Here is a 14129-nt window from a genome sequence, read left to right on the forward strand (position 1 = left end):
CAAATTTTCATGTTCAGTATCCCAACCTAAATTCGCAGTCACAACAACAAGTTTATTCTAATTTTATTTAGAAGTAAAGGCTCGAGGCCAATGTGTTAAGTAAAAATTTTATATAAAAAATGAGTGCTGTCTTATTTGAGTACAAGCTGTTACAATGGCTGCATGTACGAAAAGTTTTAAATTACTGAACATTTTTGTTTTAAGTGTCAATTTATTCCTGCAATCAAAGCTGCAGCTACAAATAGAGATGACAAGAATCCTAAATAAAATTAGGTCCACAAAACGGGAAACCAAACAGCAACATGGAGAAATAAATAAATGGAGAACATAGTGTGAAACCTTACATGTAGATCCATTAGACACAATCAAGAACCAAATCTTGTATTTGTTTATATACTAGTGTTTGTAAATGGTAACACAATTAAACAGAGAAGACTGGATCAGGACATGATCATCTTCTTCAAACCAACTAGTGGATAAACTAGTATCCCTTCTAGATTTTTGCCAGAACTCAAAAATAAATTAGGCAATTTGTGATGTATGAGATAGACAGACTGGCCACACACACTAAAGATATATCTGATTGTTCTGAACTAATAATATGATGGAAGCACGCATAGACTATCAAATTAGCATCTTAAATGGTTTATTACTTTACTCTATAACGAAATACGAGTTAGACAAATTCAAGCTAGCTCACGTAGAAAACTAGCTACAACAGTAGGTACCCAAATAATGACCGATAAGAAAAACGGTCTAAGAAAATACAAGTTGCGATTCGGGTAATCAATCAATTGAAGGCTAATTAGCTTCGCAATTTTGGACATCCAGATCACACAACAAACTATAAATGTGCGTAAAGCATAACAGCTCATGATACATTCACATAAAATCATTCAACTCCACCACACGGTTAATCAAAAAATGAAAGTAAGAACAGACATCAAAAAGGAAAACAAGATTACGGTTTCGGTTTAGAATAGTACCTATAAATGACGTTGACTACTGAATATTGCAACAGCAACCAAAACAACGTTACATAGGCCGATGCACAGCAGCAGAAGAACCGTCGAGGACCAAAGCAGCGGGAAGGACGCATAGCCAGTCTGCATGGGACATCAGTGGGCCGGGTGGATCCGTGTTGGGAGGCCGAGCCGTGTCAGCCTACCCTGCACTAGATGCAGAAGCAACTTTGTAAGACGCCAGTCTGCAACCAATCCTTACTTGATCATGACAGAATTACAGCAATACATGCCAATGTCACCACCGCAGCTCACAAGAAACAGTGACACCGTTCTCAAACAATAGGAACACCAATATTACTAGTTCAAGGAACAAGGCCAGATAGTATATCATCAAAAGAGGGAAAAGACCCGATAGATGACGATTGGTAAGAGGCCGAAACTACTTAACAAAAGAGTAGGTAAAAGAGTTAGTGATGAGGCAATGTAACTAGAGTGCAGACAAAAGTTTCACAAGAACACCAGCCCTGGACTTCTTCAAACTTAAGAAATGAGGTCACTAAGGAACCTTCAATAGTCGATTCAAATCATCTAACCATGGAACTAAATATAGTGTTGGCACCACTTTATCATCAAGATAGTGACCATTAAATCTTACACAACCTAATCCAAGTTACACAAGATTAGGAGGTGCTTCTCTATATGATGGTGCAGGGAAATCAGAGCTATGTTGAAACAACACAGACTGACTATCCAACTCAGAGTAGCATATATACGATAACCTAGAACATAACATGATTGAGAGATTCATCCATATCATGCCAGTGAACTTCGCCAATTACTAAGTATTAGTTGGTAGACATCAAATAAAAAAAGAAAATACTATAGATATTGTTAACTATCCATGAACAAAAGAAATAGCATTCAACAAATGACCAGCAACTACATGCAAATACACCTAGTGCATATACTCAACCAGACCAAGTGAATAAACATCATGCATTATATACATAATAACCGCTAAAGCCGAAGCCCACCTAATAAGCATGGGACCGAAGCACTCGGAAGATCACGTAACCAGCCGGCGAAAGCCTTCGGACGAGTTGCGGCACGAGGCATTACCCTACCATACACGAGGTGTAGAAGCAAGTCTGTAAAACACCAGTCTCCAGTAATCCTTACTTAATAATGACAGTAAAACAACAAATGGATGGCAATATCATCACCACGGCTCAGCAAGAAACAATGGCACGCTTCATAGAAAACAACAAATATGATCACGAATATTACTAGTTCAAGCAACAAGGTCAGATGGTATATTGCCAAAGAGGAAGAGGACCCAAACAAGTGACGTGATAAGAGGTCAAAACTATTAAGCAAAATAGTTGGTAAAAAAGTCAAGTCTGGTGATAAGGCAATGTAGCTAGAGTGCAGACACAAGTTACATGACTCCACACTTGAATTCTTCAGTCTTAAGAAATGATGTCAGTGAGAATAAGGAATCTTGCAATACTCAATTTGAATCAACCAACCATGGTATTGAAATATAGTGCTAAATGGGCCTCTTTTTCGTCAAGAGAGTGGCCATTAAATCTTACACAACCTAACCCAATTTCCACAAGATTAAATGTGCTTATGTTTTGGTGTCACCAAATCCCAACAACGATGGTGCAAAGAAAGCAAAGCTATGTCGAAACAACATGATCGACCGACTGTCTAGCAGAGACAAGCATAGATAAGTTAAACTAGAACATAACATCATTGACATATAGAAAAACTTAACCATCCATATCATGCCAATGAACTTAAGCAACTACTGGGTATTACTACATATACACTGGCATCAAAGTAACCAAGAAATCCTATAGATATGGTAAACTACTATCCAGGGACAAGAGGAATGACCAATAACCAGCAACTACTGGCAAATACACATGGTTTATATACTCAACCAGAAAAATACAGAGCTAACATAAACTAGGCATTATATTCGCAACCGCTAAATCCGAAGCTCACCTAATAATCAAACTAGTTTAATTGACCACATCAATCAATGATCGATAAACCATAACAACCGAAGTGTGTGTCTAACATGAGATCGTTATTAATAGAAGAAAAGAAATCATGGAATCAATGATCTTGAACATGATATAAATTGTGCCAATCACTAAAGCCTCCCTGCATGAAAATGCAGACTTTCTAGACACGAACCCCCCCAACAACTAAAAGATAAATTCAGCAAAGGACAGCATGAATTAAAAACAATGTTGTCTTAAAACCATTAGAATATACAAGCACGGATATTCCATTCTAAAATCATACCCGAAATACAAGTCATCCTAAAAAAGAAAGCTCAACCACAAGTCCATTTTATGGCAAGTAACAGGGCATCAACTCGGTTGCCAAAACAGACAAGCCACGGCTCAATTGAAGGGGAACCCGAGGAATCACCTACGATAATTTTCGCCGCTGTCGACATAGCACCGCCACGGCGCCACCGGCATGTCCTCGTAAAGCTCCAATTCCTATTCCCTTGTGTAACTTCCCGCATAAAGCTAGACGCTTAGACTTGAGAAAAAATTAAACAACCGAGGTTCCAAGTTTCCATATGTAAACATAGCTAGTTACGAACATGAAAAGCTTTCGATATCCGAAGGTTCTCAACGGTTGTAGTTACATCATTATTACAAAACATATGTAGAAGACAAAATGGGGCTCCAATTCTGAAATTTCACGATGAAATTCTGAAGTGAAGCCATTGCAATTATAGTCATAATAAAACTCTATGCAAATGGCCCCACAATAAAATCAATATTCGGTAGTGCACCATATCGGAATAGAAGTTAGCGACATAATTAACTCCTTACCAAGCCATCTCGGAATTGTTGAGGCAAAGATGTTGTTGAGGCACAAACCTTGGTAGAGCCATAGAAATCAAAGGAACACAAGGTTCACTTGGATGCTTGGCCTCCAAATCGCACGACTGTATCGAAGTACAAGTTAGTAGCATTAGTTAGGTTGATTAAATTTGTGTAAGATTAAGAAGACACTACACGTAGATATAGAAAATCCGATTTTGTATAAGGGTAGGTAGACGCACGCTTCCTTAGTTAGTAATCCAAGAAACTCAACATAATTATGTGTCTATGGAGTATGGAAATTGGAACCCAATCAACATCTATTGATTAAAAAAAACGTAAAATTTACTCGCTCAAGGCACCCCACGGCATGCCTCTCGTATTGAAATTTAGTAGAGCACTAGTCTTCATATTCAATGAAAACACCATGCTTAAAATTGTTGCTTTGTTAGTTTCGTGATTGACAACCATAATATAATGTCATTTATCATATTATTTTCATCTTGGCTTCATTAATTTTCGTCAAAATGCTTGTCATCCTATACATCTATTGTAGTAATGCATGGGATGTGCTCAATATAATAACGAGAAGAACCGACGATAACGGAAGAATTGCCAATATAATTGAGCTGAATGCTTGCCAAGCAAGATCAAGCTCTCGTCATATAAGAATTTTGGATACTATAAAACGTTTCAAGCAATATATAACTTTTCAAGCACATTATCAAACTAGAGAAGGTACGGTGGCTATATATGTGATCAAACTTGATTAAATCCTAAGATTTAGGAGGTAGCTACCTAGCTCATATGTGTTTAACCATTTATGTACTCTATCAAAATGGCATTGCAGAATCATACTAATATTTGATACACGATGAAAACCACGAGTATATGTTTCAGCAAATCAAAACAAGTCCCGAATAAACTATAGACGTTTCACATATACAAGACCAATCATGTGAGCAGTACCGACGTAAACGGTAACACTCGGTTGTACGAATAGCAGGGCAGCGAAGTGCTCGGTGAGCCGTGGCTATGGTGCATATGTGTTTAGCAACTCGTGATATAAATTCTACGATTTAGAAGGCAACTACCTAGTTCATATGTGTTGTTGAATAGCAGAGTTGGTCAAGCATATTGGCTTGATTGCATGTCGTACACCCGCTCCGAACACCTTCAACGCGTCGCCCACACCATCTCTCGAGCTGCTCACTGGACGAATTGCAAATGGTTGCTCCTAGGATGGTACTGCAGTACAAAAAAAAAAGAGAATTTTTACACTCCCGTGAGCGTCATGCAAGATGGATTCGTTTTAGGGTGGGAGAGAGAGAGGTTTCTCACCGGCCTTGTTACCGGTGGCGAGCTAGTCGGAGGAGACGACGCCCGGGCGGCTGCTGCGGCGTACCGGCCTCGTTGATGAGATCGTTGGGGAAGGAGGGCGTTGGATGCCCCGTGCAGAGGCCTCCATCGGCCACCACGCGCGCGAAGCAAGCGAGCGGACGCACGTTGTGGCACGGCACACGCGCGCGCCCGCGAGCAGGCCGGCCGCGCCGCTTGGACGTGAGGTGGTTGACGTCGATCTTCCGGTGAAATCACTCCATGGTCGGGTCGGTGACCTTGGAGGCGGCCTCTCCGTGACCGGCGGTGAATAGTCCGGCAAGGCCGAACCGGAGGCGCGTAGACCGCACGACGCCGGTGCCCGTCGTCCTCGACGTCGACCGAGCATCTAGGGTTGGCTTTTAAGTTTTAATCCAGGAATTTGATACGCACTCGGATTCTCACGTCGGGGACGAAGCCACCACCGGAGACATGGAGTGATTAGCCGGATCTGCGCCGGCGATGATGATGGCGGCCGGCGGCAGCCGGCGGCCGGTTGGCTTTGGGAAGAATGAGTGTGGATGAAGAATGAGTTGAGTTTGGGCCATTCGATGGGTCACGCGAGACGTGTTTCTTCGGCAAATCACGCGAATGCGTTGAGTTGAGTTTGGGCCATTCGATTTCGATGGGTCGAGCTTGGACGGTCCCGATGGGTTTTTCGTTGGATGCCACGGCGATCGATCCATCTCCTCCGGTCTTAATGTTTGGGCGAGAAAATCACGATGCTCCATCAATGCATATACCTAAGCTCGATCCACGCGATGGAGGAAACCCCGTACTAATTAAACTTGCCATTTTATTTTATCTTACGAGGGCATCCAATCGAGGTAGAATTACCGGACGGTTAATGAAGAAATTAAAGATTTGCAAATCCAAGAATCGAGTCCACCAACAAGGCAACAAGGCATTAGTTGAACGCATGCACAACATCTTGCAACGCATCGACGTACTAATTTGCTTAACTTTTCCCAAAAGTTTTGTGCTTGACTTTTTATTTTTGCTCCCAACGATCATGTTATTCACTTGGAGCTACTCAATGCATCCATTGTTTTCTTTTACATTCTAATTTCTTTTCTTACCATGCTATATACATGAACAAATAACTCGTCTCGCCGTTGAACAAGACAAAGTCTACTACTCCCTCCATTTTCATGGCCAAGGCCTATTTTTCTTGGCGTTGGGATTAAGGTGAGCCATGCACAAATACTACTTCCTCCGAATCAGTTTAACGGACCCACACGTAGTTGAAAAAATTGACCATTGTTTTGATCAATAAAATATAAAATATATGTCACACAAATTTTATATCACTCGAAGACCTTTTTAAATACAATTCTAATGCTATAGATTTTGTAGTCATATAATCTATAGTGTTGACCAAATTAACGGTCAAATTTCCTCTCAAACAACGACCATCTCTTAAATCCATCCGGAGAAAGTAATTTCCATACTTATCTCTAATAAATCGCTAACTTCTCACTTTAATTTCTCTCCCTTCCACTACCTGACCCCTCGTTAACCCCAAGTAGTAGCAGACTCACGCATAAAATCTCTCTCGCTCTAGTTAACCAATCATGCAGAGGTTTTATAGGAAACTGATTGGCAGAGGAGTTAATTCAACATGCATGCCCTTAGCTGGGTTAATTATCTCCCTCTTTTTTATGAGACTGAAAGCTGAACGGGAGGGGTACATGTGGAACAAAGGGGCTAAAAGTTCACCCATCACCCCGCACCTTGCTTTATGAGGACGCATTTTTTTTTCAGGAAGAGGAAGTACCAAAAACTCGTGCAATTGTCCGAGGTCAACGGTGACCGTATAAGGTGTGGCATGGCCAATGATACCCCATATTGTCGCATGCATGGAATATGTCGATGCCCTCGTCAATGCTATGTCGACACCCTCATCGATGCCATCACGAGGTCGCCGAGGAAAGACAGCCCAACAATGATCAACCTAGTATGTATGTACAATGTCACAAGACGATCACAGTTGTGCGACCTGCCGACATATCCTCGGCCAAACCGCCCGAAACTTAGCTAACCCTTAGCTATGGTTCTTAGTTATTCGATGTCTTCATGTGCCGTGCATACAAAAAAGAAAGTGGCAACTAGGCTAAGAAATCAATGGATGTTAAATTAGCAATAGTGCTCCAAATTTTGCCATGACCTTTGACCTTTTTGGGACATCCAGATCACATACCAAATAATTCACCCAATAATAATGCACAAAGCAGACAACTCATGTGACATTTTCATATACACAATTCAATTAAACAAAACAGTGGTAAAGGAAACAGATGTAAACTACCCAACACTCATGGGCTGATGGACGATATCGAGTAGGGACTGCAGATATCATCTCGTACAAAGGCAGCAATGTATTATTTCAATCATGGAAGAGTGGCCACTTTGATCAGGTACAGATCTTGTACATTCATATACGAGCACTCACATAACCACCCGGATGACCATCATCCACCATAATTTTCAAATAAAGGTCATCGGCTCGATGAACAAAACACCGAGAGGATCCAGAACTTACCTAAATAAATGGAGTCAAAGAAGAAGGCCACAGCTGTCTTTTAGTCCCCGTTATCCTCAAACAAGAACAAAGCATGGTTAGCAAAGAAAACACGGATATTTACAGAAGACTCCAAATATACACCATCTAGGACCCTATGGTAGACACTTGGAACATAAACAATTCAATGTGTGAAACAAAATTACAAGCAGCAGCAATACATACTTCTACAGGCTGGCCATTTGTTACAGAAAAATAAAGATAAATTTTGTATGCACGGACACAGGTATGCAAATGGCTACTTTAATCTGTGTAGATAGACAGGGAGCCAACCAATCCAGAGTAAGAAAAAAAATGCACAGGTGAAGACAAATTGATAGCTACAACAGGAGATCAATTATACCACTCAGACTCTAACCTCACATGAACAAAATCGGCTGCCACAATAATAGTACTTACATCTAAGAAATACACATGGATCATAAACAAGTATTCTCAAGTTAACCATAATAGTAAAGCACATATCAAACCAAACGAAGATGGAATGGAAATTAACAGATTACCTAACCTATTTATCAGCAAATAATACATATTCCAGAATTAGCACGGCATGATTACGTTCGTCCACTGTAAAATGTAATACCATCGAATCTGTCCAATCTGAAGCATGAAGACACCCATAATAATCTCGATTCAAGCTAGCTGGAGGAAAAAGGTAGGAGGGATTTAAGGGATCAGATGCCAGGATGAAGTCGAATAGGGTTTCCTGGATGATCTTGTTGATTCAGGCTACAGCTCCAGCCACTCCACGCTCCGGTTAATGCCCTCTCATAAAACGTTGTATGTTCAGAATCAAAACCAGGTACACATATCCAAAACGCAAATTGCAAGCTAGATTGCTAGCCGAAAAGAGCAGTTCATGTAAATAACCACCATGCCGAATCTACCAGTAAATACCTGCATTTTTAGGGGTGAATTTTTTTACTGATGCTTTTGTCCATGATTAACAACAGAAAAACACTAGAAACAGACCTATACATGAAAGATGCATACCTCCAATGGCAGAACATCGTCGCTGAAGACAGGCAGCAGCTGTAGCAGCAGCCATGATCGGCTAGAGAGATGTCGGCAGTGAACCTAGCGGCGAGGGCGTCAAAACAGTACCAGTGGCGGCTACAGCAAACAACCGGGTACAGCCACATGAGACTATAGCATATTCTCACCAAAGTACTTCTCCACCAGTTAAAACTTGAGATAATAGGAACACTGTTGCATCAAAATTACACCTCCCAATAAACAGACTTACAATTAAAGGATTTTTAGACCTCCCAACGAAGACAGGGAGCAGCAGCCTGGCATCATCCAACACCTAGGCCAGGGGTACCTCTTGGGTCTCGGTCCAGGCAGCATGGTGTGGCCGTTACCGCAACTGGCTGAACAAAGTAGAAAAGGGAGAACCATGTTATTCGTGGTTGAAAGAATGATAATATGCATCTAAGGTGACACATGGCAACCAAGAAAATAACACTTATAAGCATCAGTTAAATGAACTAGAGAGCATTTTATGATGTATTGACACATGATGAATCTCTCCAAGCTCGGAAAATTTATAGAAACAAGAATATAGTAAATGGAAGGTTGAATCATGCGATTGACGAGCATGAAGCACACCTGTGCAGAATTTGATCAGCACAGGATCACTTCCTGAAACAGTCACCCAAGCTTTAGAGAATCTAGGTGCTTGTGCTTCCTCGAAAGATTAAGAGGCCAATCTGAAAGCAAAAGGAAGATTACATGAATGGACATGGTGGTGCCAAAGTATTTTATTTATGAAATGGCTCTATATGCTGCCTCATAATTTGCATGGTCAAGTTGAATAAAATGAAGGAAATGCCCACTTTGAATAGTAAGATAAAGGAAGTTGGTGCACGCACAAGCTCAGAAACATCGGTTTTAGATAAATGCTCATAAAGTGCATATAGCAGGCCATGCTAGTGCAACTTGCAACAGGAGAACAGAGAAAAGGAGTAACGCATCCTCGTAATGGTGAAGCGCATAGATTGGGATCTTTTACATCCAACTTGGTAATTGCACCCATGTAGTTGAACGCTTTCTATAAAATCAGAAGATAGGCAAGAGAGTAGGTACACACAATTAGTTGACAAATGTATCTAGAGAGAATCAGCAGGCACGTGGGTAACCAAATCAGACAGTGCCGACTAGGAGAATTAGGTCGCCGTCTAGACAAACACACAGCAGCGTGGCCCTAGTAGTAAAAAAAATAAAAACAAGGGGGGGGGGGTCGAGAGGAGACCTTCCGAGATTGGTGGTCGACGCCCTGTTGCAGCATGATGCTGGCAGCAGCACATAGCCGACCAAGAAAAGAATGATAATATGCATCGAAGGTGACACGTAGCAACCAAGAAAAGAAGACTTATAAACTTTTAGTGAAATGAACTAGAGAGCATTTATGATGTATTGATACATCATGAATCTCTCCTAGCTCAGAAAATTTATAGAAACAAGAATACAGTAAATGAAAGGTGAAATCACGCGATTAATGAGCTTGAGGCACACCTGTGCAGAATTTGATATCAGCAGCAGCAACATACATCACCCAAGCTTTAGAGAATCCAGCTGCTTGTGCTTCCTCGAAAGATTAAGAGGCCAATCTGAAAGCAAAAGGTGGCTTAATATGAATGGACATTGTGGTACACAGAAGTAGTTTACAAAATGTATCTGGAGAATCAGCAAGCACGCGGGTAACCGAATTAGGCAGTGCCAACTAGGAGAATTAGGTCGCAGTGTACACAAACATACGCAGCGCAGCCGTAGCAGTAAAAAAAATAAGCCCTGTTGCATCATGAGCCTGGCAGCAGCTCGTAGCCGGCGTGGGCGCACCGGTAGGAGGTCCGGCAGAATCCACCAGCAGCATAGCAAACCCCGGATGGGAGAGCAGAGCACGGAAACCTGAGTAAAATGGTTTGCAGGGTAAGATAAAAGGATGACAAATATGTATCGCAGAGAGGAAAAGTGCATAGCAGCATTACTTGTAGTACAGGTTGCAATTTTGCAAAAGGATGAAAGAGATTTAATCGTCGAAATCATAAAGTGCATGTAGATTGGGGAGGTTGCAAGCATTTTAGGGGCTGTTTGGATTACAGCCGCGCGAGCCTTAGGAAACCAGGGCGTGCCAACTAAACGAATTAGGCCTAAATCTAAACGAACGAACGCCCACTCCTCCTGTGGCCTAAATCCACGTCCCAGGAAGGTTTCGTGAGATGGTAATTTGCGGGGGAGAAAATCGCAGTGGACACAAGAAACGTAGAGGTGGAGGTAAAATAAGGAGGAGGGGTGGAGACGAGACCTTCCGATTGAGGGGCCGGTGGACTCCAGTAGAGGAAGCCCTGAGGGTCGGAGGGAGGCGTAGGCGCAGGAGCACACGCGGCGGCGCCATTCCCGGCTAGGGTTTGGCGGCGGGAGTGCAGGAGGGTGGGTGGCCTGCGAATTGGGGGAGGGCCTGAGGCAGAGTGGAGGGCTGCGAATTGGTGGGCGCGGGCGGTCGGTCGGGTGAAGAGAAAGAAAGGGAGTGGTTTCATTTCGAAAGGAAAGGATGAGTTTTTCGTGTCAACCGGCTGACCCGGTGCTGCGTCCGTGCTGGCTCGTGAACACAACAATTCCAGTTTGGGTTTTGGGTTTGGGTACGGTGCCCAACCGACGCGAATCGATACTATGCTCCATCTAGGAAGAACTTTTCTAGGTTGGGGGCATCCTCAACAATCACCTGTTCCAACACTTCTTCTGGCTCATGTCCAAAACCAGAGGACACACCTAGGCTCCTTAGGGTGGAGGAGCTGATCCGAACGCCAGAGACGCCATCCAGCTCACTGAGCACCAAGCTCTCCAGCACATGGCATCCCGCAAGAACGCCGTGGAGGTCGACCTCCGAGATGATGACACATTTAAGGGTGAGCTGCTTGAGGTAGGGGAACTGTACATCGCCACCGGCCACGGAGGGGAAACGGATCCTGTGGCAGGCACACATGACGCTGAGGATGCGGAGGGTGGGCGCGAACCTGAGGACGGATGGCGGCAGCGTGTAACGCGCTCGCCACAAGTCCTCATCCTCGCTGTTTGCCGTGCGGTTGTGCCGCAGATGGAACTCGGGGAGGCTGTCGAGGGCTGGAGAGTGGAGCCAGCGGTTCAGCAGTGCGGGGACCATGTCGCACTTGTAGCCGTACCAGGTGAGGGAGAGCCGGCGGCAGGGCCCCTGGTGGTCGGCGAGGAGGCGGGAGACGAGGCTGGATGGGGCCGGCTCGTCCTCGCGGCGGAGCTCGACGTCCAGGTTGAGCGGGGCGGAGCGGAAGAGGTGCCGCCACCGGGTGGACAGGGACTGGGTGCGGGCGCCGTCCTTGGTGGGAAGCAGCGAGACGATGCTGTGGAGAGCGTCGACGGGCAGGTTGCTGATCTGGTCGGGCCCTCCTCCGGCTTCGCTCGCCGGTGGTGTGAGTGTGACACCGGCCTCCAGCTCGGTGTTGTGCCATTTTCGCACTTTGACTCTAGGGGTGGCCATCGCCGCAACCTCCAGCGCGCGGGCATGGGGGGTTTGACTTTCGAGTTTGATCGTGGCTATGACTACGAGTGCCAGGAGAAGAAGCTTGCATCCGAGCACAATATCACGTCCAACGGCCGAAGTTGCCAGGAGGCCAGGGTGTGCATGCATGGCCTTCGCTGGCAATCGCAACTCACAAACCTGGAAAATGCAGGACAGGCCGTAGGTTGGGATGCCTTTTCCATATAACTAGGTAGACCAAGAGCATCTTCAGTCGCATCCCCAAAGCGTCCTCCAAATCGCGCCTGATTGAGCGTTTGGTGGACATGTTTCGTTCGTGTCGTGTTTGGAGGACGTCGCTCCCCAGTCGCGTCCCTCAAACAAAATTTCGGAAATTTTGAGCTCCACGAGCGGCTTGCCGGAGTCGCGGATGGACATGGCGATCGCCGTCTCGACGTCGCCCCTCCAGGCGTCCTTGTCGTTGAGCGACGCCAAGAACGCCGCTCGCAGCCCTGGGCAGGCCTCGGGGTCGTCGCTGCTGGCGATGAGCCACTGCTGCCGCTCGTACTCCGCCAGCCCGCCGCCTGCGCTGCTTCCTCCTGTTCCTCCTTCACCTCCGGCTTCGGGATGAGGATGGCGGCGCCACGCCTCTCTTGCTACCGCCGGCTGCAGCTGCCGCCACGCCTCGTGTTGACGGGCGTCGTCGCCGGCTCCTCCTTCACCACGCGTTTGGGGACGGTGTAGGGCGCCAAGCGGTACGATGAGGACGGCGTCGATCGGGGCCGGTCCTGAGGAAGAAGAGTTCGAGGAGGACGAGTACGTGGTCCTCCTCGGCTGCCATTGCGGTACGATGGTCCTCCTCGAGGAGACGGTGGCGGTGACGGCGGCGTCTCCAACCTTGGAGCGCCGTTGCGGATGCCGCGGATGACGCTGTCGAGGGTGCGCCCCGGAACGCCCCAGAAAAGGGCGCGGCCGTCCCTGTTCCAGCTGTTGGGCCCGCCGATGAGGCCGGTGGTGTTGTGCATCTCGATGTCGTACTTGGCCTTGAAGTACGTGGCCCACCAGTCGTCGTTGTCCTTGGCCGCCCATGTCGGATCTGCCCGCTCCTCGGCGGTGAGTTGAGCCCGCTGGGCCTTGATGCCGTCCCTCCATTGCTCCGTGCCCGGCTTCGGCGGCGGCGGGACGCCAACGCCGTTCACGGCCATCTTCCAGCCGCCGCTGCTTGGCAGGCGCATGTCCGGCGGGATAGGATATCCCGCGTGGTACAGCGCCCACGCCTCCGGCACGGTTAGGCTGTCGCGGCCAAAGCCGTTCGCTGCGGCGATCTTGCAAGAGGACGAGGTCGACATTGTTTGGAGCGGCGAGGAGAAGATCTGGGGGGGGGCGACGAGAAGGTTTGGGAGCGGTGAGAGATTGGGATGAACCGTAGGGCGTCTTAATGTACAATGGCGGCAGCGGGTGGTTGCACGCAATAACGCCGGCGCGGACGGCCACGCGGCCATGCACGACGAGACGCGTCCCTGCGTCGCCTGGGAAATCAGGGACGCCATTAACGTCGCTTGACCAAATGTAGGCGACGGAGTTTTAGGCTTCCGTGCCGCTGACGCATCGGGCCCGCGTCGTTTCGCCTCGCTTTTCGTTGTGTCCGGCGTACCCGGTGTGTCCCCTGTGGGACGGGGACGGGCTCGGGGCGCCGGACACCGTATCGGGGGGGGGGGGGGACAAAAATCGGCTTTGACGGACGCGGCTGGAACCGGTTTTTTGTCAGGCACGCCACAAATCTGTTTGGGGGACGTTTTGAGGACGCGACTGGAGATGCTCTAATATGCTTTGCTACTAGGCTGCGGGCCGCAAAGTGG

At 46.2% G+C, this 14129-nt stretch overlaps 1 protein-coding gene across 1 annotated transcript; it reads right to left on the reverse strand.

Annotated features, from left to right (window-relative positions):
• Nucleotides 1-11448: 11448 nt before the first annotated feature.
• LOC124647437 (F-box/LRR-repeat protein At4g14103-like) lies at nucleotides 11449-12291 on the reverse strand. Its single transcript, XM_047187387.1, has one exon. The coding sequence runs from the start codon at nucleotides 12289-12291 to the stop codon at nucleotides 11449-11451; it is 843 nt and encodes a 280-aa protein (XP_047043343.1).
• Nucleotides 12292-14129: the final 1838 nt, after the last annotated feature.

The sequence above is a fragment of the Lolium rigidum genome, chromosome 1 (genome assembly GCF_022539505.1).
Source record: "Lolium rigidum isolate FL_2022 chromosome 1, APGP_CSIRO_Lrig_0.1, whole genome shotgun sequence".
NCBI classification, from domain to species: domain Eukaryota; kingdom Viridiplantae; phylum Streptophyta; class Magnoliopsida; order Poales; family Poaceae; genus Lolium; species Lolium rigidum.